Source organism: Tympanuchus pallidicinctus, unplaced genomic scaffold (assembly GCF_026119805.1).
Source record: "Tympanuchus pallidicinctus isolate F22 unplaced genomic scaffold, pur_lepc_1.0 scaffold32, whole genome shotgun sequence".
Classification (NCBI taxonomy): Eukaryota; Metazoa; Chordata; class Aves; order Galliformes; family Phasianidae; genus Tympanuchus; species Tympanuchus pallidicinctus.
The window spans coordinates 3,412,892-3,435,347 of record NW_026294750.1 but is presented as its reverse complement, the minus strand read 5'-3'; the positions used below and the strand labels follow the sequence as shown (position 1 = coordinate 3,435,347).

Here is a 22,456-nt window from a genome sequence, read left to right as displayed (position 1 = left end):
CCCACCTGGTCCGCGGTGTTCTTGTTCTGTTGTTTGCTTCTTTGTTGTCTGGGGAGGGGTAAGAGAAAATCCACCCGTTTGGAGAGAGATCCTCCTGATGCAGAAGGCTTGGAGATGCTTCATTTCAAGGCGGAGAGGACCTGAAAGAAGGAAGAGAAAGGAACGCGGCGCAAATTAACCAAGACCTGCAGACTTCACAAAGCTGAGGCAACAAGGAGGATCTGGAACGGGGCATTCATCCCCAGTCCCAGATTTGGGGACATATGATGGATCCTCGGTGTGCCTGGCCAATGTACATAGGGCTGACACCCCAACGTGGGGATGTCCAGCCGCCCCACTGATTGAAATGGTTGGGAAGAGCTGCCACCTATTAAAAATTCTGCATCTCCCAGTAAAGCAATGGAATGATTCACCTTCCTGGCTGGTGCAATGGGAAAGGACTGGCACACAGCTCCTATGCTAGATGCCAATTCCTTACCCCAACTAATCATTTTAAAACTAACATGTCCTTGGCTTTAGTGAGCATTAAAGAGATTACATGCATAAATCCCTGCCCTCCCGGAGGAGTGAGGCCTGCTGCACATCCACAGCTTCCCATTACCAGTTGGTCGCATCTGGAAGCAAGAAGGTAACGGGTCCCACGGTGCTTAGGGAGCAGGAGAAATGCTTGAGGGAACAGGCAGGGGAAAACAAACATCACAAAGCTAATAACATTTAAAGGGCAGCGAAAGCAAAAAAAAAGAAAGGGCTCTTCGGTTTCCCTTGAATAAAAACTAAAAACTAAAAAGCAATGCAGATCCCACTGGTGCGTGGCAGGCAGTGATGGAGGGACCCCCCCTCGCTCTGCAGCTCTCCGTGGATTAACCCTCCATCCCTGCAGCAGATCCCAGCAGTTCCTTCAGGAGGACAACAACGTCTAAACATAAATTCCTATTTTTATACCAGATAAGTTCTTGAAGACTTTTAAATATTTCTATTCAGGTTTGGAACCCCTTTTTTTGTTGTTCTTTTTTATTTTTTTTTTTCCTTTGGCAGAATGTTTTCTCTTGTTACATCAGTGTTTTTGTCACCATCTCCATATCTCCATCCACCTCGCTGGGCCTTGGGCCTTTCTCCCATGGAAGGATGAGAGGTGAATGAGGAATTCAGTGTTAGGTCAAAACAAGGAAGATCAGGGCTTGGTCACAGGCAGTCTGATCGATGCAGAGTGGAGGAGGCAAAAAAGTGGCTGCACCTACTGAGCTTGGAAGCACTGATGAACCTCTGATGCGGCTCTGCAGAGTTTTGGGAGAGGAGCAAATGGGAGAAGGATGACATGAAGTGCCCAAAAGGGACCATCGGACTGAGGTGCAGCAGCTGGAGGAGCCCAGGTTGGGTCCTGCTGTGCTCTGCAACGTGGGATGGAACTGAAACTCTCCTCCTGAAGACACCCACTGAGCAACATGGGGGGAAAAGCAGAGCAGTGGGGTGCAGGCTTGGCTCTGACCCGATGTCCATCCCAGCATTGGGCACAGATGTTACATGAGAACCCAACCAGCAGAGCTGGAGCAGCTGCTCAGCACAGGCAGAGCTCTGTGCCTCCAAGAGGTGCGTGCACAGCTGCAGAGCAACCGACTGTGCTTGGTTAGACCGCCTGCATGCTGGATGAACTGTCACAAGCGAGCAGAGCAAAGCAAAGCAAAGCCCCACTGCCACACTCAGGGGCTGAGGCTCTGCACCAGCCTGTCCCCGACTCAAACAGCCTCAGCAGATGCTTCCAGATGTGTCCAGCAACAACAGTGGCTGTGAACACTTGATTTAACTTCACAGGATGGTGATTTCCAGCACAGTGAAAAAAGCACTTAAATGCGGTAGTGCCACTGGGTGCTAAATAGCTGCCACCTGCAGCAATCCCTGGGAAGGTTTGTACATTCTCCATGTATTTATGGGTTGAAGTAGATCACAGGCACAGTTTATATCAGTGAAAAACTTCATGGTTGGATTTCAAATGTTCTGGCTGGCACTGCTCTGCATTGCAAACGGCCTGAATATACTCTGCCATGTAAAATTCATGGGACAGTATTTCCTAAAGCCCTTAAGTGACAAGTAGGTCCCCTTGATAGCTAAATGTTCGCTATTTGAATTCAAGTTATGCCTCATTTTTGAAAAGATAAATCACACACAGCTTCATCAGGATGCATTTTAACCAAAACGCTGCTCCTTTTTTGCAACGTTTTAAGGACTACACACAGAAGCAAAGAAGTGTGACCAAGAGATGGCCATAGCCACTGCTCTAACCCCAGATGTGACACAGACCCCAGCAGTTTCCCCTTGTGGGAAGTGAGGCAAGTGGTGCCTTTGCATGTTCCAGGCAGTCTGCACCATCTGTGCACTCACACTGCTGGGGCTGATTCAGAGCAGAGCAGCTTTCAGCAAGGCTGGGACCCCATTGCCCCCAGCCCTGTGCTGTCACCCAGCACTGCTCATGTGGCACCAGTGCTCCCCAAAGCACCATCACCATGAAGCCCTGTGCCCACCAGGCACTGGGGGTGACTTGGGGCAAAGACAGGGGCACACTGAAAGGCGTTGCAGCACACGCAGGGATGCAGGCTGGGTGCAGAGCAGGGCGAGCAGTGAGGATTCCCCACCTGCAGCACCCACAGAGGCCGAAGGCAGAGCATAGGGCTCCCAGAGGCACTGGCTGTGTTACAGCAAGGGCTGCCTTGTTGGGGGCAGCCCATTTTCCCCTTGAATTTCTCAGGGGGCTTTGGGATGCACAGTGATGTGCACACACACCTATTCCTTTAGCAAGGCGCACCCGAGGCAGTACCCAATTAAATTCTATCCAAGCTATAAAATAAACCCACACGTAAAGCCCAACCAAAGCCCTCAGCAGGAGGGAAAGATGTGGGAGAAACCTCCTGTGAGAGCACTCAGAGCTTCTGAAGTGCAGCACGGGGCCTAAAGGGTGTTGTGAGCTGGGGGAGAACACAGAAGATTTCAGCATCTTAACACGAGGTCACTGGATTTGCACTGTTGCATTAAGCTGCAAATCAATTTCCTGTCTCATTAACAATCCCTCACGTGTAATTGCTGTGAGCATTTACTTTAGGAATTGACTTACAGGGACGAGTTAAGCGCCCGGGTTTTGTTCCAATGCTGTTATGGCTCAGCGAGGGAAGTCATCCAATTTCACAGGGTCCTTCTTACTTCTTAGCAGTGCCACCAATGCCACGAGGATGCTGGAAGGGATAAGCAACGAGGGTGAAAAGCTTTGGGTCTCCCAGGTGAACAGCTCTGATATATTCACATCTAACATGCAATAGCCTACCTGGTCGTACTGAAGTTACAGATGGAAAGTTATGTTTCTGATTTTAGGAGGTCTGGACCAAACTCAGCACTCAGCCAGGTGGGTTTGGATGAGGAAGGGCTCAGTTACAGCAGGAATGATTCAACACTGATCCCAGATGGGAGACGTTCCCATCCTTCACCCAAGGAAGGAGCTGAGTAACGAATCCCATTCATAACGGGGTAAAGAACGGGATGGCATCCCATCCATAAAGCCTGGAGTCCTGAATCCTGCCTGCTCCAAACCTGCAGAGCTGTTCCCCACCACACCAACCATCAGCTGGGAATATTTTCATCCAGCCTCACTGCACCCAGGCAGCTTTCTTCTCAACAACTTGCTTGTTAACTATTTTTTTAAGGAAAACAAATGGGGAGCAGTGTAAGCATACTGTATTTACTGTAATTATGGTTATTTATTGGCTACAGAAGCACGCAGTTCTTAAATAAAGATCTTTAGAGACTTCAGACAACTGCTGGAGCCTGGAATGCTTCTGGAAGGGCAACAAGCACTGGGAGCACTCAGCATCCCCCCAGCCCTGCACTGCCAATGGCACCCACAGACAGAACACCCAGCAGAACTCAGCAGAAGTTAATTAGGACACAGTAAGCTCTGGTTCTACCCCACAGACAGCGATATCTGATGGGAAGAGGAGGGGCTGCCCTCAGGGCGAGGAATTGCAGGTGTCTGTTGGGGTTCTGCTTAGATCTGTTAATTTAATGTGCTTTTCCTGGCTGGTGTTCTGATGGCAAGCAAGTAATGCTAGAAAACTCAAGTAAGAAATTTCACGTGGCTCATTAGCAAAAAGGGTAATTGATTTTTAGGATAGCTTGCCAAAAAACCTTCATCATCCATCGCAGCATTTAAACCCTGACTGGAGTTCTTCCAGGAAGGATATCCCTGAGACCAGCCACGAGCCAGCAGGCTCGTGAAGGTTCACTTCCATTACAGAAAATAATTTCCACCGTGGCAGGAAGCACGGCATGAAATCACCTGCTCTGCGCTCTGTTGGATTAATCCATCTCCCTCCTTCCTTCTGGCCTTGAATAAAACCTGTTTGCTTCCCTCTACCTGCAGGATGGACTCCAAGGCATGGAGCAGCGGTGTGTGGCACAGCTCTGAGGTTGTGCTGGAGTCAGAGTGGGCAGTGAGATGGGGGCTGAGCAGCAGTGGCCACAGGAAACATCACCCAGACCTTCCTGCTGCACTCGCTCACGTTCAGTTGTGCTTAAGCACTTCTGTTCCCACCAAGCTGAACTCCACATCAGCTCACAAAAAGAACGTGCTTTGGGATGGAAGCAAAAAGGGTCACGTTTGGGAAAGTGCTGGGAAAACCCCAGCTGCTCTTGAAGCTGGCCTGTAAGCTTCCAGCTCCAATGAGTTTGGATGGTGCAGTGTGTGGGGAGGAATGGAGGGGTAAGGATGGAGGGGGAGGGATGGACTCCTTTTCCAAGGAGCCCCCACTGCCCACGGGTGGAGGGATGAGTTTATCTGGCAGCCAAACAACACACTGAGCCCTTAGTGTGGCTTAGGGGCAGGATGAGGTCCCAGAGCCCAGCTCAGCTGTGTTCAGCCCATGTCAAGCTGTGGCCCCTCTGCCCCACACTGTGCAGGGCCGCAGGTGAGCCCGCTCCTCCCCACAGCCCCTTAATGAGCTCAGGGACTGCAGCAGCAGAGGGGCTTTGTAAGGTGGGGGGAAGCATAATTAAAGCATGCAGCAGGGAGCAGCCAGCAACAGAGATGGATCGCCCCCAGTGCGTTTCTGCTTTCTCAAGTGCCATCGTTAACGGCAAACAGACACCAAGGGGAAATTGGTGGCCATGGTGAAGCCCATTCAAACCTTGGAATCAGACTAAGCACGCCTGACTCAACGTCTTCTAATGCAGAGTTAACCAACACGCCCCTGCTTAGGATTAGCGTTGCAACAGTGGGTTTGTTTTTCTCTATTTCACCTGAGATAATACACGAACCCAAAAACCCATCAGTGTTCAGCGTGCTTCAGCAAAAGACACCGCTTTGTTCACACGCTCCAAAGCTCCACGCTGCTATCACAAGAGACAGGCAACAAGTGAACAAATGTCTGCAGGGTGTCACTGCCAAAAAAAGCTGGGAGAAATGGCAGGGGAGGGAACAAGCAGAATATCTACGGCTCTCATGCAGCTGTGCTGGGAGGAAGGAAGCAAAAAGAAAGGGGAGAGCAAACTGGATTTCTTCAAAGCATCCTTCCTTGTGTGGGGAAGGAGGGGGATGCATTATGCAGGTGGTAACTGTGCACTCGCATGCATTTCATAGCCACAAGCAATGCATGTCACACCTTACCTGCTAAAAGCCTCTCCTGGAGGTATGCAGGTATCTGAGCTGAGCCCCAGTGCTGAGCACTGCATTGCTGCTGCATTTGCAAGCCCAGTTGTTGCTCCCACCGAACCACATCCACTGTTATGTTGTAAAACCCTCTGCAATCCTGGGCTAAGAAAGCTGTTCTACAAAACCAATGGTTATTGAAGAAAATTGCCACATTTCCAGGCACTCCCTCCATCCTGCTTGAGGTTTAAGGGATGCCTGCAGCAAACAAGATAGTAACAAATGAGCCAAAGGGGGGGAGAGCAGCAGTGAGGGAAGGCAGAGTGCTGGGAAAGGGAGAAGAAGAAGGCAACAGCCTGTGAGCTGCACTGCTCAATGCACCCCAGCAGACTGTGGGACTGAGCAAAAGAATTAACACAGATCAGCGTGCAGAGGATGGCAGAGCCAGGCTGGGTGTAAAAGCAGCATATGGGGGCTGTTTTCCTCTTAGCTACCATTCAAATTCCAGCAGTTAAGGCAATCTAGTTATTCAATTTAGATAAGCTTCAGTAGCTAACAGCAATTTAAACAGCTGCCTGTGCCTCACTATTCTGTTATTGCCTCCTTCTATCCAAGTGCTAATGCCATTAGCAAATTGACTTCCTCCTTCACACAATCTGTTTGGCTTTAGCATGTGCAATTCTAATTGCTTCCTAATACCTGGGCCCAGCAGCAGGCTGCAGAAGTTTGTGCCATAGAGAGCCTCAGTGTGAGGAGGGGTGTGCAGGCAGCCCCTCTGCAGCCCCCTCCTCTGGGTGAGACAGAGGAACAACTGCTGAAATGGAGGAGAAAGAAGCTGAGGCACAAAATAACAGCAAAAAGACACGTTTTTTTTGCAGTGCAGAACAGTTACACGGGAGAGAAGGCAGCCTCAAAGCATGCAGGGAAAGCATCATTTCAAACAGCAGCCAAAGGCCCCGTTCTGCCCTTCCTGGTGCTGGTGCCACGCTGTCCATCACTGCCTTCCATCTTAAAACATTAAAAGAACCATATTCAGCTTCCCTGCTCTGGGCAACTGCCTCCCCTTGGCAAGAAGAGGGAGCAGACCATCAAAAGATGAAGGACTCCTTTGGCTCCCACTTTGACCTCCTCATCAGCACTGAGGAAATGGATGCTCCTGGACCTTTCATGTCATCTTTCTGCATTTCTAAAACCCGGCTGCCCACAGGAAACAAGCTCTGTATTTGCATTACAAAGTGTGAGGGGACTCCTCCAGATGGGACTGCTTCTTTGTGGGTTTTAACCACCAGCTCCAGAGGAAGCATCTGCCTGCTCCTGCTATTCAGAGGGTCCTCCAGCCCCAGACAGGACCCGAGGAGGTCTCACCCCATGCAGAAAGGAGCCTCCTCACTCCTGTGGTGTGTATCTGTAGCATACAGAGCTCAATTTCTTCACATTCAGAAGCAAAATGAGCTCTGAAAGCCTGCTTCACGCATATCCCAGGATGCGGGGCACTCACCATCAAAAAAGCCACAGACAGGAGAGGTCTGGGTGGGACGAACGCAGCCGGCACGCAGTGGGCTCCTCGAGGTGTCCTAAATGTGGGTGTGCACTGCTCTGTGTCAGTGCTGCTGCTTGGAAAGAGGAGGTTCCCTGCGGGTGAGAGGATGAGGTGACAAGAGAGAACCAAGACCTGAGTCTCCCCTGCTTGCATTTTGCTCAGGGGTGGAGAAAGTGTGGGCAGAAAGCCGAGCTGACCCCCCTCGCCCTGCCCAGAGGCAGCCTGCCCTGCGTGTGTTTCAGTCGATGAGAAATCTGTTGTTAAGAACAGGTGCAAAGCACAGAGCCAGTCAACAAATGCACACCCAGGGGAAACTTCCAGCACTGCAGGACGGCCCCCTTCACCTCCACCAACCTCTGCCCGTGGCTGCGAGCACAGAATTCTTCCCTCAGAACCCAGCAAACAACCCACAGAGAATCCAAGGCTGCTAACAGGCTCAGCTCCTCACTCAAACACAGACAACCCCACGGCCTGCAGATCATTATTCAGATATACCCATTACCCACTTAATTGGACATGAAGATTCAGCTCGCTACGTTTTGGTCTGATGTTGTTTTCTTTCAATAGGATGTTCTGCAAATAAAGTGTCTGCTTGTATATTCAGCTCTTTCTACATTAAAGCATTATTTTTCTGGTCTGAAGAAAAAATATAATAGTATGCTTTGATCTAAATAGCAGAGCTCCATCATTACTTTCCCCGGAATTGGATGCGTGGTGCATTCCTGTACTTCAGTTCACAGGGAAAAAAAAAGGAAACAGAGCGAGTAAATAGAGTTGTTTACTGTAAAATAAAGACAGAAACCAGAGAGAGAAGGCACTTAATAAGTCCCTCTGCGGATTCTGCTACCAATGGGGAAACAATGCTCCCTACAGTGCTGCTGCACGCTTTGTACTTATTAGTCACCAGGAAAACGAGCCACAGGCCCGCTGAACTCTTCCCTCTCCTCCTCCTTTAAAGATTTTAGGAGTGAGCTCAGCTCTGAGTCGTGATTAAAACCACCCCGTTACGCTCCTTGAGCTGCAGTGCTCAGATTGAAGATGTGCTTGTGCTGCCTAATGCTCCCTGTTCTGAACTACAAAGGGAAGAGTGGAAGCTTCCAACTACTGCTGATGATGCTTCAGCTTTCTGAAGTGGGAGACAAACAAACACAACAGGCAGGGAGCGGCGGCTCAGCTCCTCCCAGCACTCCCAGATCCCCAAAACAGACCTTGGGGTCTGCTGGGAAGGACCACAGAGACCCAGCAGGGACCCAGCTGCAGCATCTTCACTTCTCTGCACCTCTTTTGCTCCAGCTACCGACCTCAGGGATCTGTGTCACAAAACCTGGGCAAGGGAGAAGAAATTCAAGAGGATGAGGGAGAAACAGGATCCCAAGTTACGAGCTGCAAAACAAAACAAAAACACCCCAAACTCTCCAACCCAACCAAGAGAGTAACTACAAACCTCATTGTGAAACAGTGCACCAATACTGATGTTGATCTACTTGTGACAATAAGTGAGACAGAGGCAAGAAATCGCACTAGAACTGAGTCTGATTCTCTGCAGCTCTGCTTCTCAACCTCTCCTGCAAGCAGCGGAGAGCCAGGCTCACCATGACGACCCCTACCAGCCCGGTTCCAAACCCTATCAAGGATCTACGAAAGGATTTTCTTTGCCAAAAGTACAGCTTCTCCTCCACGTCTACAAGGGTGCTGTTGGCTTCGATTCCTTCCTCGTTCCTGACTGCCAGCTTCTGCTCTCGAGTCAAGGATTTGCCAAAGTCCAGGTCCACCAAGTCATTTCGGATCACCCTGAGCCCAAAGTAGATCCTCTTGATGACCCTGAACGTCTTCAACACGCGCACGTCGCAGCGGTACGTCCCAGCATCAGATTCCTTGGTTGGGGAAAAGGCAACGGCGAAACCCGGGTTTCTGAAAGGTGCAAACAAAACATCATTCATGGTGATGAGACCCGGGGCGAGTTTCCACGTGCAGCTGTACCCTCTGACGCCCAAATCGATGACGTCTGAGGTCAGGCAGCTGAGCACCAGGGGTTTGCCCACGGGGACGGTGAGGTGCAGCAAACCGCAGCCCCACGTGGTGGTGCAGTGCGAGCGGCGCGTGGTGCAGTTCTTCCTCTCCCCTGCTGCTGTGATCTCACACATTTCCTCCACTTGGAGGCCCAGGCCGCAGGTGACGCTGCACGACGTGGCGTTCACTGCAACGCGAGCCTCTGCTGACTGCAGCTCTGGTGGGATGGTCACTTTAGGAAAGGAAGCTGCCCCCAACCGGAGGCAGAAAACCCAAGGCAGCACCGCGCCAAGGATGCAGCCGCTCCCCAAGGTCTTCGTGGCGGCCATCGGACGTGGCACCGTGTAAATTCAGCAGTCAGAACAACTTCTGGTCAATCTTCAAACAGAAATCTCACCAGCATCCCCCAGCGAGGCAGGTTTGAAGCATGACACTGCCAGGGAAGGGGCAGAACATCACTGTGTGGGTCAGAACCCATGAGGAGTTCCAGTTCCCAGGCAGCAGAACGTTTAAACCCACTGTATCCCAGCAACTGGGATCTGCTTGACTATTTATTAAGTCCTCCTTTCTACTCCTCGACATTTCCATGCCATTTCAGATGAATTTCCACGCTGCTGTTCCAGTTCAATCTTCCCAGCAAACCATAAAACAATACATCTTAATTACTGGAACCTCTAAAACAATGTTGCTTAGCACAAAGAAATCATGACGCCCATAGCAGCTGTATGGCTCTGCTCTATAGACACTTATCCTAAAATCTGAAGTCCTCCCCAAAGAACCAAGATGATGAGAACAAGATTTTGACATCCAGAGATCAGGGGTGAGCAGGGCTGCGTCACTGGCACCCATCATTGCCCAAGAGTTGATGGCACCCAGTGGTTCTGCATGGGTTGGAAAACAGATGCAGATGGGATTCAACAGCACCAACCCCACTGCATCCCGAAAGAACAAAGCAATGAGAAAAGCTCTCCATGATCAAGTTGTTTCTTTCTGATGGTGTAACAGAGCTATGGTCAAACCAGGTCAATAACCAGATTGTCTGAACGATGGATTGCAGAAAGGATTTAGAATGCCACGTTCTTCACTGGCTTGGCTAATGAATATCCAAGTTTCTCTTCCCAATAGCCCTTAATCTATTAAAAGCAAAAACAAAACGGCTTCTGAGATGGAGAACATCCACAAACGCAGTCAGCTCCTGCAGAGACGCTCTCTGCACCCAGCACTCTTCGTGTTCAGTTCCCTTCAGCACTTCTCAGGGTTCCTACACTGCACTCAGGTCTTCCTTCCGTGGGGGATTTCAGTAAAGACACCACCAACCAAATGCCACACTGCAGAAAAACCAAGAAGAGCAATAAAACCAGCCACACACCAGCTGTGGTGAAGGCACACGTTTGCACCAGAGCTGTAGGGCAGGATTCCTTGGCAGCATCGCAACAGAAACCACCACGAAGTTTGGAAAAGCCAAGACTTAGCCACGACTTTAGGAAATAAAACATACCTCTTTATTTACAGGCACAAACCTAAACCAGTGCTATATGCTACCACCAAGCCAGGATCTGACCAGTATTGTACAAAACTACAGACGTCAGGAAATAAAACAGAAAGAGAGAAGACAACAAACCAAGGACATACAGACTGTACAGAGAGGGTTTAACAGAAATGAAGGCTGGAGTCTGTGGCAAACAATTCGCTTTAACACAACCAGGAGAGCCTGTGCACCTTGTGAAGCTTTTGCATTCAGCCACGTATGGGCAGGTTTGACAAAACAGTTTTCCACAGGAGATGCAAGCCATCCTACGAGCAGAAAGAACAAAGGAAACCGATGCTGCCCACGTGGGAACAAATGGCATCAAGCTGATCACAGCACCAAAGCGGGAAACGAAAATACCAGTCTGTGAAATCCTTCTGATGTAACACGTCTCCTCTCTTGCCATGCTTATGTATCATGTCATCACTGCGTGCTTCCCACTGCAAATTAACACCTCCTTTCGTGACTCCTCGGCTTTTAATGTCTGCAGGATGCTTTGGAAATCTAAATACTTGGTGATAACCTCAATAATTGCATCTGGGGAAAACCTGAAGGTAATCTGTAGGAACTAGGAAGTCTCTACAAAACAAAGGGCATTGGGAATGGAAGCTTAGTTTGGTACAGAAAGATCTGGATGCAGATAGCAGATAGAGAGAAGCGTCTCCACCCCAATCCCACATGGAAAATATTGCAGGTGAAAGGTTAAAGCACAGCTGGAATAAGCTGTGAGTGTTCACCTTCTATATTTGATTCAGAAATGGGGGGGAAAAAAAAAGAAAAAGAGCATTTTTAAGAAGTCATGGTCCACATGTTTGTCTTTTACAATCACACCATTATTCATTTCATCTTTAAGCCCTGGAAGAGTAGCTGAAAAAAAATACAGTTCCAGTTAGGAGAAATATTGGCTGTTCCTTCTCTAAGTATCAGCATTTAGCAGCTAAGGAGGGAACAGCATTCCTGGTGGGGCATCTTAAATGGAAAACAGAATAAACACACTTGCAAGGAGAGAAAGACACTGCCAACAGTGCTCTTCATACCACTCAGTTTATACACTTCTGTCTAGACTGTATTTTATACAGAGCTACCTCCACACGCTCCTCTTCCCATCAGCAGAGTCATCCTTCGTGTCTAAAATATTAACAACATGAAAATTCATTCTTTGCAGACTTCAGAGGGTGTCTTGATTCTTCACGTTAGGTCTCTAGCCACTTGAGATGAAATCAAACCTGGCACATAATCAGCAGCAGTTTCACTAAGCATGTCAGCATAGAAGGCATCACACTGAGCTAACCAAAGCTGCAAGGCAACGCAGCTGGCACAGAAAGGCCCACAACTCACTGGAATGGGAATTAACAGCAAAGAAAAGGAAGTTTGGAGGATACACAGTCATTGGTATCAGGAATAAAAACGCACACTTTGGGGATTCTTCAATCCAGGAACAAAAAAATGACTTAAAAGACAATTGGTGATGAGCTCTGGAGTGGCAGAGGGTCGGGTACCAGCTCAGTGCAGAACATCACACGTGCCAACATGAAGGCAGTCCAGCCAGTCTCTTTGCAAACTGTGTGACCTGAGAGTCAGCATCTCACACTGCTCTACCAAGAGGCAATTAAGGAAGAACGAAGGCCGTTTCCTCTTCAATACTCATCTCTTATAAAAGTCACTCCCTGAATCCATGAACAATCAGGCTGCTGTATTAAAGTCAGTCCGTTCTGACTGCTGCATCTGTTCTCCATGTTATGGTGCCAACACGGGAAAGAACAGAGGAGGATAAAGAAGAGGGTCTTCATAACAGCTCTGAGATGGCACCACCTGCTAAAGAGATCAAAGACAGGTGAAAAATAAATCATCTGGCTCCGACAGGTTCTGAAATCAATGAAAATAAACTGAAAGCCTTTGAGAATACGATTCTCTACGTTCCTTCCAGAATGAGATACAACCAACGAGGCACCACATCTACCTGATACAACCAACGTCTACCACAAATTAAGAGCTCTGTATCTGAGACCACAGGCACAGATGAGGCAGTTCATGGTCTCTGAGCTTTTACCCCACAAGCACACTTACCTGCTGGGAAGATGCACCGACCCCAAAACCTCAAAGCAAAAGCATAACAGAAAGGAACAAGTTCCTCCTACATTGAAGTCAAACAAGACTGCTGCATGGCTTTGCTCTAAAAGCTGTACAACGGATCAAGCTTCCCAGTTTGTTTTTACTGAAAGCCAATTTTGACACAGCTGCTTTGACAACAAGATATTGGCTGCCAGGCCCCAGCCAAGCAGCTCCCAAACATCCACTGTAACAGCAAATCAGCCTGCAGCTCCCAGAGAATAAATGCCTGTGGAGAGGCTGTGTGAGTGAGTGATGGGCTCCTGCAGGAAGCAGCAGCATGTGGAAGGAGCAGAGCTAACAGCTTCATGCAAGAGAGACAGGAGTGTGCCCAGCTCCAGCAGTGCAGGCAGGAGGCCGTTGCATTGCACGTGGGTTGGCCCCCAGGGAGAACTGGCTGTTCAAAATAGACATTGCAAGTCATAAAGAGAAGACAAGAGAGACGTGGATTTCACGGACTAGAAGACTGTTGTTGAGTGCTGGGAGCCAAGGGGCAGCTCCTCCTGTGGGCAGTCTGTGACTCACTGTGTGACTCACACAGACATTTCCAGCACTAAGTGGTGGGATCTGCTGCATGGATCTGGTAGATCCTTTTAAATCAGCAGCACTGTGTAAGGGAGCTCAATAACTGAGACAGGACTCCATCCATGCAATGTTATTTGCCTCTAGCTCAATCAAGCTGAATACCAGCATGGTGGCAGAACACCCTTATGTAAAAATACATTTGAAAAAGCTCTACTACCTCCAATGGGCAAAGAAAGCAGAGAATTTGGGGTCTAAACTCAACCCCAATTCAGTCTTCCCGCTGCCCAAAAACCCAGTGCTGAACTCACTGATGGGGTTATGAACATCTCAAGCTGAGCACAATTAGCAAATTAAATTCTACAGTGGTCTCATAAAAGCAAGTCAGACTGTAACAACTGCATAGGAAGTGATAAGCAAAAACACAGGGGGTAACACAGGATCAGCAGTGAGGGAAGGAGGAGGGAAAAACAAAAAAAAACCAACAATTCTGTGCAGTCTAAAATCCACAGCACTGCTTTGTTCAAAGAAATGCAAAACTTGAGATCTCAGTTACATCACATCTTTGAATCCGTTTCTGTATCGACCACAGGCTCTCTCTTACAGTGAAAAAAAAACCCACACAGAATGCACATCATTTAATCCAAACATGTACTTCCTTTACTACACTTGAATGAGCATTTCCCAAATAAGCTCGAGTAGTAAATGAGACAGATGGGAAACACTGCCACCAGCTGAGAGCCAGTCCCTGCCTGAGATTCAAAGTCTGGGCCCTAACAAAGGTGACAGCAACAGTCCTGTTCTGGTAAGCAACCAACAAAGCGTGGTCATAAAGCAAAGAACACAAAATGATCCAACAAAATCTGTCTTCTTTTACAGCAATTGCACTTCTTGGAATTCCACTCAGGCTGCTCCACAGCCAGGATTAAAGAATTCAGCTCCTGAATTTCATCCCAGGCTCCAATTGTCAAACAGACTGTAAGGAAGGCTTCATTTCAACCAGTGCCATCCCTACCGAAACCCAACGCGCTCCTCGTATGCAACAACGCATGCAGACATCGCTTTTGTTACAAATCCTAAAAGCCCTTCCACTTGACAAACAAATACAGAAACATCTGCCTATCCTTGACAGCAGTGACATCAGTGGCATCCAGCGAGCAAGGGCCATTTGGGAAGATAAAGTGCAAGGCCACCAAGCAAGCAACGACGCTCACAGTGGGTCCTTACCTGTCAAAGGCTGTCCCAGCTCCGCCTGCACTTTACCCTTCGCTGCTCCTTCCAGAGGTAAAGCACCTCTGTCCCCTTTGTAGAGTTTCGGTTTAAATGGAGAATCTTTGTCTTTACCTTTTGATCCTTTAGGCCTGCCTGCTTGCTTCTTCTTGGATTTACCATCTCCCTTCACACCCAGCAGCGGATGGACTTCTGCAGGAAAAAACAAGGTGTTACCAGGCTGTTATCCTTCAGGGTGCTTAAATGAGGTGTGCAATGCAAAATTACAGCTTTGGGATGTCTGCCCTCATTTCTAGCCTGCAAAACACCAGCAAACTTTGCCATTAGTAACTGTTATAATTATTAACTTCATAGGAAAGAGTGAACTTCTGGACTTTTTGTCTTTGGACTGAGCAAAGCTAAAAAAAAAACCATCTCAAATGCAGAACTGGCGCTGAATCAATGGCAGCTTCTACACACCGTCATTAGGCACTCCTTGTAGCTCTATGTTGGTGGTTTTGGGCTTCTTCTTTGGTGCCTGAGGTCCATCAGAGGACGACTGCCTCTTCTTCTCAGATCCCATCCCCTCATCAGTTAAGGAACTCTGAACAGCATCAGGTGGAGGCCCATAGGGGTTTTCTTCTGGATCCTCTACTTCAGGAGCAATGGGTAAGTAAAGCAGAGCCTTGGAGTCCTCCAGTTCTTCATCACTGTAAAATAAACAGTTATGATTTCTTGTAAAACTGGGAGTCTTTAATATCTTGTTTCTTTTCATTTACAAACCCTGAGCCTATTTCTCTGCCAGTGGTTTCTCACACAAGTAACTCTTTCTACCTGCTACAGCAGAGATTCAAAAAACCTAAGAGTACAGAGGGAGCTGCTTTGGGGGGGAATGTCAGTGATGTGTTTTGTATTCACACTTTGTTTAAAGTTATTCTTTCACCTGCTACAAAAGGCAGCGATGGGATCCACACTCGTTACATCCACTTCTTCATCTTCTGCAGCATCAGCACCTGAGAAGCAGGGAGAAAGGAAGAATTAAGGAAAGAAAGGAAAAAAGCAAATTGTTCAGAAAGAATGGGACTGCTCTTAAATGTCTGAGCATGCGGGGATGAGAACTGCAGCACCACACACGTGAGGCATTTCCCCTTGCAGCTATCAGGTTTTTGTTTTTAATCCCAGCTGCTGCACTGTTCTCACTGAGAGCTCTTGGACAGAAGTTGTTTTAATGCTTCGTTCCTACAAACCAGTGCTACATTTTAACACAAAAGTGATGTAAATATAAGCCTGAAAAAACGAGGAGAGCTCTATGCCTTAGCAGGAAAAACTCTCAATTCTCTCTGCAGTAACTGCAGCCTTTTCCCCTGCACAGTTTTTCAGCACCACCAAGTGGCCAAACTGTGCCCCTACTGATCCCAATTCACCACTTGCATCCCCACAGCTGCCAGTTTTCATCTTTATTAGGGTCATATATTTGGACTAACGATTATTTGGTAACACCTGAAAGGCCAACTCCACAACAAAGAGCTTTACAGCACCTGTCTGTTCCGGTTCACTCTTATCTTCATCTTCAATGTCAAACTCTGATTCTCTCTCTTCATATTCTACATTTTCATCCAGCTCTTTGAAATCAGGTGCAAAGGCACTCCAGTTTTCCTAAGTCACAAATTCAAGATGAGATTTACCTCAGTGCGAAGGAATAGCTGCCAAATTGGGGATTCCTGCAATTGCAATCTTATTCTGTGTGGAAATCAAGCCTCAATCAGCTATAGAGCCACGTGGCAAATTAGCAACTGCACAAACGAGCTCCTGCTGAAAATCTGACATTACAATACTCCTTCAATGAAAGCCAATGTAAAACCAAGGATGTGTTTGTGTTCAGTCACAGCAGTTTTGGCTCACTCCAATTTCCAGTGTTTCAGCTACACATTCAGAATGACACCATTCCCCCACCCAACATCCCCAAGATCATATTTAGCACTTGACACAAAGCTCAGCAGGTAAAATGTAAGTACCCTACTCACATTCAACACGATGGCAAACATCTTTCAAGTTAGGCAGGTGAAGCCAGAGAGTTTGCTGAGTTGGGGGTAATAAAAGATTTCCACGTACAATAATTCAGGCTACTGGGACTGGAATGGATGGAGACCAGCAGGGAAAGCTCTAAAAGAAGCAATGTTGAACACTTACCACTTGATTCTGAGCCCATATTGACACGACACCACTGGAAATTGAAGCTATGATTGGTCGGACAGGATGCCACTGGGTTTATATGAAAGAGAAAAGAGGAGGAGCTTAACTGGTAAACAGAATGAAGAAAGCTTAGATTTCCAAACGAGAAACTTAACGATAGCTGGCAGCATTCTTACTGCTACATCCAAGAGCAGCTCTCCTCGGGTCCCATGGAGGATTTTAACCAGGTTTCCAATACTCTTCTCCCAGATGTAGAGAGCATGCTGACGAGCCGAACCTGCCACTATGTATTCACCGTCACCAGAGAAACAACATTTCTTCCAAGGTGTCCTGCAAGCAAAGAGAAAAGAAACCATAAAAGACTTCAATGCTGAGGATGAGGACCGTGGGACTGTTCTTCAGACCACAACCTTACATCTTCCCATCCACAAATAATATCATAGAATCACAAGGTTGGAAACGACCTCTAAGATCATCCAGTCCAACCGTCTCCTCATCACCATTGCCACCACAAGCACTAAACCATATCATGCAGCTCCTCATCCAGATGCCTCTTGAACACTGCCAGGGACGGCGACTCCACCACCTCCCTGGGCAGCCATTCCAGTGCCTGACCACCCTCTGAGACAAAAAGTTCTTCCTTATGTCCAACCTGAACCTCCTCTGATACAACTTGTGGCCATTGCTCCATGTCCTGCTCGCTGCCTGGGAGAAGAGGCCAAATCCCTCTTCACCACAACCTCCCTCCAGGAGGCTTACATTTCAAATATTACATTGATATTTACGTTTCAAATCAAACTGAGACTCACACACTTCAAATGTCAAACGTTTGTCTGTTGAATAAGATGCTGAGCTGCCCTTCACGCAGGCGCCCACAGGTACAGAACACACAAACCTCAACGTTTTCAAGGCAAGTGGACCTTTCTACTGCAGGCTGACCACCCATTCTGCTGCTTCTCACCTGTTCACTAAATCCTGCAGCTTCTGCATTGGCTCAGGCTCCCCATCTCGCCCACAGGTTAAAATTTCACGGCCATCATACACCCTGATGATCCGGTCAGCTGTGTTGATTAGAAAGCAGCTGGGGGAAGAATGCCACAGAACATGCATTGCATTAAAAAGAGAGCAAAAAAAAAATAAATCAGAATATGTTGTGGGAAATAATTGTGGGAAGTTGTTGGGGTTTTTTTTCCTAAGACCTGGTGTAATCCATAGTAACTCACCTTCCCTTCCGAGCAAATTCGATTGACTTAATAGCTGTGGTGTTGCTCGTTCCAGTTGTCACTCTGAAGGAGGCAACGAGGTCCTGAGTGTCTGTTTTTAGGACCAAGATCTGAAGATTAAAGAAACAGGAGGCAATCAGCATCTCGTTGTTACTCGCTCCCCTTTCAGCACCTCTCACATAACTACTAACCCTGACAACAGAAGCCTCAGCAATCTACACAGGAATAGTTGGAACTCTGCTACTGAAGTTTCTACTACAGTTTCTGCGACACTTCTGCGACATAAACATTGGAAAAGGATCCAACAAATATGGTCAAAGACAAGAGCAACACAAAGAGCTCAGATCTACATGCTACAGATCTTAGAAGGTGAAATACCAAGGAAGGTGAAATACCAGGACGATCGTAAGGACACATCAATTATTCAAGAGACATTCATTTGTATAATAAAAGAAAGCAACCTACAAACATCACACATCTTGATAAAGTGAGCTAAGCTACAGCATCCAGTGCTCTTGCCACAGTCTCACCTTCCCTTTGGCATTGCCTGTATAAATGTATTCCCCTCGCCTGTCAAAGGAGGCCACGACGTTGAGATCAGAATCATCATCCACAGGAAGCACAACGTGTTTGGAGTCTGACAGCGTCAGCATCACTGGTGCAGACTTCATGGGACAAACCAAAACTCTGTTTCTGCAAAGCAAAAGCGGAAGAGTTCACCGTTTCTGCTCTGGGAAAGAAGCTTCCACACGTAGCAGCAGGAAAAAAAAGTCGGTCTACATTGAGAAAGGCAGAATAACACCAGCTTTTATTCAGTCTTTCATCCGGCCTTTCTTTCTTACGCTACAAAATGGCATCAAGCCAGCGTCTGCTTTCATTTCCTTTCTATTTCTGAAGGCTTCTTTATGTCTGTGAAGTAACTTGTAAATTCAACAAGGCATTTCTATACCCAGTTCTAAGGATTGCTCCCATGTTTACTTTCCTCCCTTCCTTTCAAAATAAAAAGAGCCACAAGCAATCCACATTAGGGCCCCACTCACAGAGGACATCCAGAAAGCCACAACAAATCCAAGTCAGGGCCCTCACTGCATAAAGAAGACAACCTGAAAAGATCTACCAGGTTTAGGAAAAGCACTTCAAGCTCCAGCCAAAACACTTTCATAATCATTAATTCTACCCAAATGAGAGCATTGGTTTTTTTTCCACAGGACTTACTGGTCTCGAGGGTGATACTGAATTTTCAGGATAGGTGAAGGAAATCTGAATCTCTGGTCGCAGTCCCCAGACAGCACATCCCACTGCGACACGATGTTATCAGTCGAGGCACTCACTAGTTTGTGGCCATCCCGACTCCAGCTATAGAAACAAGGGGCACTTCAAGTAAAAGCTACTCCTTCGATACATAAAAAGCATCCACTAATTGGTGTGTTAAATTAGCAGATCTCATATTAAGGTTTGGCTGCGAATCCGTTGGCTTGAAAACCAACTTCTGAACTCTAGTAACCAGAAGATTTCACGGGCGTTTCACGTTTTCAAACGCTTTTAAAGGAAATTATCTTGAAACAGACCATCTTTTTACGTGGTCTGAAACAGACAAAACAAAGGGGAATGGTATTAAACTAAGGGTAGAGATTTAGGTCAGATGTTGGGCTGAAGTCTTTTACTCAGAAGGCACTGCTACTCTGAGGAGTGTGGGAGCCCCATCCCCGAAGGGCCAGGCTGAGCCCCTGGCAGCCCGAGCCAGCGGTGTGACACCAAGCGGCAGCAAATACGAAGCGCTCCCTTACCAGAGCGAGCAGACGGGGTGGATGTGGGCGCTGATGATTTTGGCGATTCCCCTGGTGAGGAAATCCCAGATGACGATGCGACCGTCGTTGCAGCCCACGGCGAGCAGCGTGCCCCAGCGGTTGAAGGTACAGGTCAGGGCCATGCTGATGCAGTCCAACGTGCCATCGGCTTCCTGAGATGAAAGGAGGGCGGTCAGGGCGCTGCGCAGGGCCGCTGCGGGCCGGGGCAGCCCCGCGGGGCGGGCGATCCCTTACCTCGGGGTAGTTCTGGCCGAAGGATTCTGCAACGGAACGCAAAAGCAGCGTTTGAGCGAGGCGCGCCCCCGAAGCCCGGCCGTCCCACCCGGCTCCCACAGCCCCGGTTCCACACCGCCCACATCCCAGCCCCGCTCCCGGCCCCACCGAGCAGCTCCAGGTTCATCGCGGCCGCCGCCCCGCTCCGTCCGTCTCCGTCACCCGAGGACCCCTCCGGGGGCCTTCTCCGCGCGTCGGGCTGCCCTCGGCATCCGCCTGACGAAACCCTTCGCTTTTCCTACCGCCGGCTCCGCGATCAGACCGCTAAAACGCGGCTCACGCCCGTCCCAGCACTGAGCGGCGAGGCTCGGAGCTTTCTGTCTTCCGGTGCTTTCAGGCGGGCGGAGAGGCGGCGTTCAGGCAGTGCGGCGGGCAGCCCCGCGCGTGCGCACACGGAAGGTCCGGGCGGACGCCGCGACCGCAGCGCGGAGTTCCGGGACGCGAAAGGAACGGACAGAAATTGCGGACCCAGCGGTTTATTGAGAGCGGCGCTGAGGGCTGAACTCACGGCCGCGTCTCTTAGAGCACGGAAACACGGTTAGTACAAAACCAAAGTAAAAATACAACGATTCAGGGCAGACGATTCCGGTTATTGCACTTTTTTTTTTTCTCTCCTCTTAGGCGCCCGGTAAGCTCGTTACATTGTTATAACGCCGTAATACAGAGCACTGTAACATAGAAAAGCAATACAAAATACACGGGGTCTACAACAGTTCCTATTTGCTTGCTGCTTCAGAGCTGAAGGCCACGGGCTGTCCGTAACGAGGGCTGGGAGGGAGCAGATCCGCAGCCCTTTAGTGTCAGGAGGAGCCTCTGAATGAAGGGCTTTGGCCGTTCAGCCCTGTGCCATCCTCAGCCTTTGCTCCCAGCTCCTTTTCCTCCGTAGTGTTTGCAAGTGAAGGCTGAGTGCTGGCAGAGCAAGGCTCAGCACCTGGCACTGTGTTCTCGCACCTCGCAGCTCCACTGCTGCTTCCTATGGGTCCCTATGAGCACTTAAACTCCTCCCTGACCTGTGCAAAGAAAGCTTGCATCTACAATCCTACAGCTTGCATCTAAAATCCCCTTGGAGCAGGACAGAGCTCCAGGAGAGGTGTTATGGTGTGGGATGGCCATTCTTGATCTGAGCCTGCCATCCCACACAGGCGGCAGTGGTTACACGTAGCAGGACCTTTTAATACAGTTCCTATTAGTTTTGGTCACCTTACTCTTAAAAAAAAGAGTGTGGGGGGGGGGGGGGGGGGGTTGGAGACATTTTAAAGAGCAATTGTGAAAGCTCTCCTCTCAGGAAGAACTTCATAGTCAATGGGAAAAAGTGCAGAGAAAGCAGTGCAAAGTTTGGGAAAACCTGCTGAGCTGTGATGCTGCACATGCAAGAAAACATACTAAATGGAAACAAGACAAAGTAGCTGCAAAGTGCAAGGAAAAGGCAGCAGAGGAGTGTCTGGGAATGGCTATGTGGGGAAAGCTATACAAGAAGTTTCTAGAATTGCATATACAGAGATTTAAGTTTTATTCACACATTTATTTACACAAGTTATATCTATTAATTGCAAGAGACTGACCTTGACTCTCCTTGTTTTAAATAAGGTTACAACCACCACGCACAGTAAAGGAGTTAATACTATTAGTGTCATGGGTGGCATGAACGTGCACCAGGGCAGGGGGATGCCCAGCAATTCTACTTTGGAAAAGCATTTGTTCTTCTGCAGATGCAGTTTTGGCTGCTGCACCTTCAGCTGGAGCAGCCATAGATGTGTCTGTATAGAGCCACATTGTTAATGCCATCACAGACTGGAAAATGCTTACAATGTGTGCAGGCAAGTAAAAAAAAAAGTTGTTTTTTTAATATAAAAAAGCATTAAGTCTGTCTATTGCACAAAGAAGGAAAGAGTTAAACTAAACTACTACTGCAGGATTACGTATCCCTTTCCTTTGCTCAAGCTGTTTAACAAGCAGATTATCAGTTGTAATTTTGTTATGCACTAGCCAATAAATTCCAGCAACAAGGTGCAGTAATTCCACGTGCCTACAGTTCTGGATGCACTATGCCAGCTTCCCTGGGAAACAAAGCCATTGGGTGCCCATCCCCTGCAGCTGGGAAGAAGAGGAAACACAGTGACAACTTGCCCACTCTATTTCCTCACGCAGTAAACAAGGTGCAGTTTCTAATCTCAGCCTCCACCCCACAGGTTTGTTGCCCAGAAATGCAAAAGACACAGGGGCAAGAACATTTGAGAGTGAGCCACTTCATGAGGGCACCAACAGAGCCAAATTAGAGACCCCAGAGTGAAGCAATCAGATGAATGGACACACAAAAGCTACTGAGGAAGAGTGCATGACCTGTTTTCCCTCGACTACGTTCTCACCACGCACGTGAAATCATATAAAAGCTGAAGAAACCTCTTTTTTTTTAAA

General features: G+C 48.3%; 2 protein-coding genes and 1 long non-coding RNA gene across 7 annotated transcripts; 1 reads left to right on the top strand and 2 right to left on the bottom strand.

Annotated features, from left to right (window-relative positions):
* Positions 1-17: 17 nt before the first annotated feature.
* On the bottom strand, positions 18-10,546 carry TMEM81 (transmembrane protein 81). 2 transcript variants are annotated; one of them, XR_008210192.1, is made up of 5 exons: positions 8,611-10,546; positions 8,375-8,490; positions 7,125-7,258; positions 3,104-5,884; positions 18-140 (listed from the first exon to the last, which is right to left on the bottom strand). XR_008210192.1 is itself a non-coding variant. In XM_052698532.1 (1 exon), exon 1 carries the CDS (start codon positions 9,503-9,505, stop codon positions 8,687-8,689), a length of 819 nt encoding a protein of 272 aa, XP_052554492.1. In that variant the 5' UTR covers positions 9,506-10,546; the 3' UTR covers positions 8,573-8,686. The 2 variants fall into 2 exon arrangements, 1 of the variants encoding a protein (XP_052554492.1); XM_052698532.1 differs by lacking the exons at positions 18-140; positions 3,104-5,884; positions 7,125-7,258; positions 8,375-8,490 and having other exon boundaries at positions 8,573-10,546.
* A 109-nt stretch (positions 10,547-10,655) lies between these two features.
* On the bottom strand, positions 10,656-20,238 carry RBBP5 (RB binding protein 5, histone lysine methyltransferase complex subunit). 4 transcript variants are annotated; one of them, XM_052698528.1, is made up of 14 exons: positions 20,150-20,238; positions 20,003-20,028; positions 19,748-19,920; positions 19,176-19,316; positions 18,491-18,653; positions 17,961-18,070; positions 17,699-17,818; positions 16,914-17,067; positions 16,735-16,806; positions 16,083-16,200; positions 15,488-15,557; positions 15,025-15,254; positions 14,563-14,757; positions 10,656-12,519 (listed from the first exon to the last, which is right to left on the bottom strand). In XM_052698528.1, exons 1-14 carry the CDS (start codon positions 20,166-20,168, stop codon positions 12,491-12,493), a joined length of 1,620 nt encoding a protein of 539 aa, XP_052554488.1. In that variant the 5' UTR covers positions 20,169-20,238; the 3' UTR covers positions 10,656-12,490. The 4 variants fall into 4 exon arrangements, with proteins under 4 accessions (XP_052554488.1, XP_052554489.1, XP_052554490.1 ...); XM_052698529.1 differs by having other exon boundaries at positions 10,656-12,516; XM_052698530.1 differs by having other exon boundaries at positions 14,680-14,757.
* Positions 20,239-20,362: 124 nt separating this feature from the next.
* On the top strand, positions 20,363-22,447 carry LOC128088226 (uncharacterized). Its single transcript, XR_008210193.1, has 2 exons — positions 20,363-20,578; positions 22,231-22,447. It is a non-coding gene; the product is annotated as an uncharacterized LOC128088226 (long non-coding RNA).
* Positions 22,448-22,456: the final 9 nt, after the last annotated feature.

Bases quoted from the DNA above. Each gene is read 5' to 3' on its own strand.
- RBBP5 (XM_052698528.1), bottom strand. The intron at 16,201-16,734 runs GTAAGTGTTCAA...TTTGTGACTTAG, and splicing joins TATGGGCTCAGAATCAAGTG to GAAAACTGGAGTGCCTTTGC. The intron at 15,255-15,487 runs GTGAAAGAATAA...TTTATTTTACAG, and splicing joins ATCGCTGCCTTTTGTAGCAG to TGATGAAGAACTGGAGGACT.
- TMEM81 (XM_052698532.1), bottom strand. From the start codon at position 9,505: ATGGCCGCCACGAAGACCTTGGGGAGCGGCTGCATCCTTGGCGCGGTG.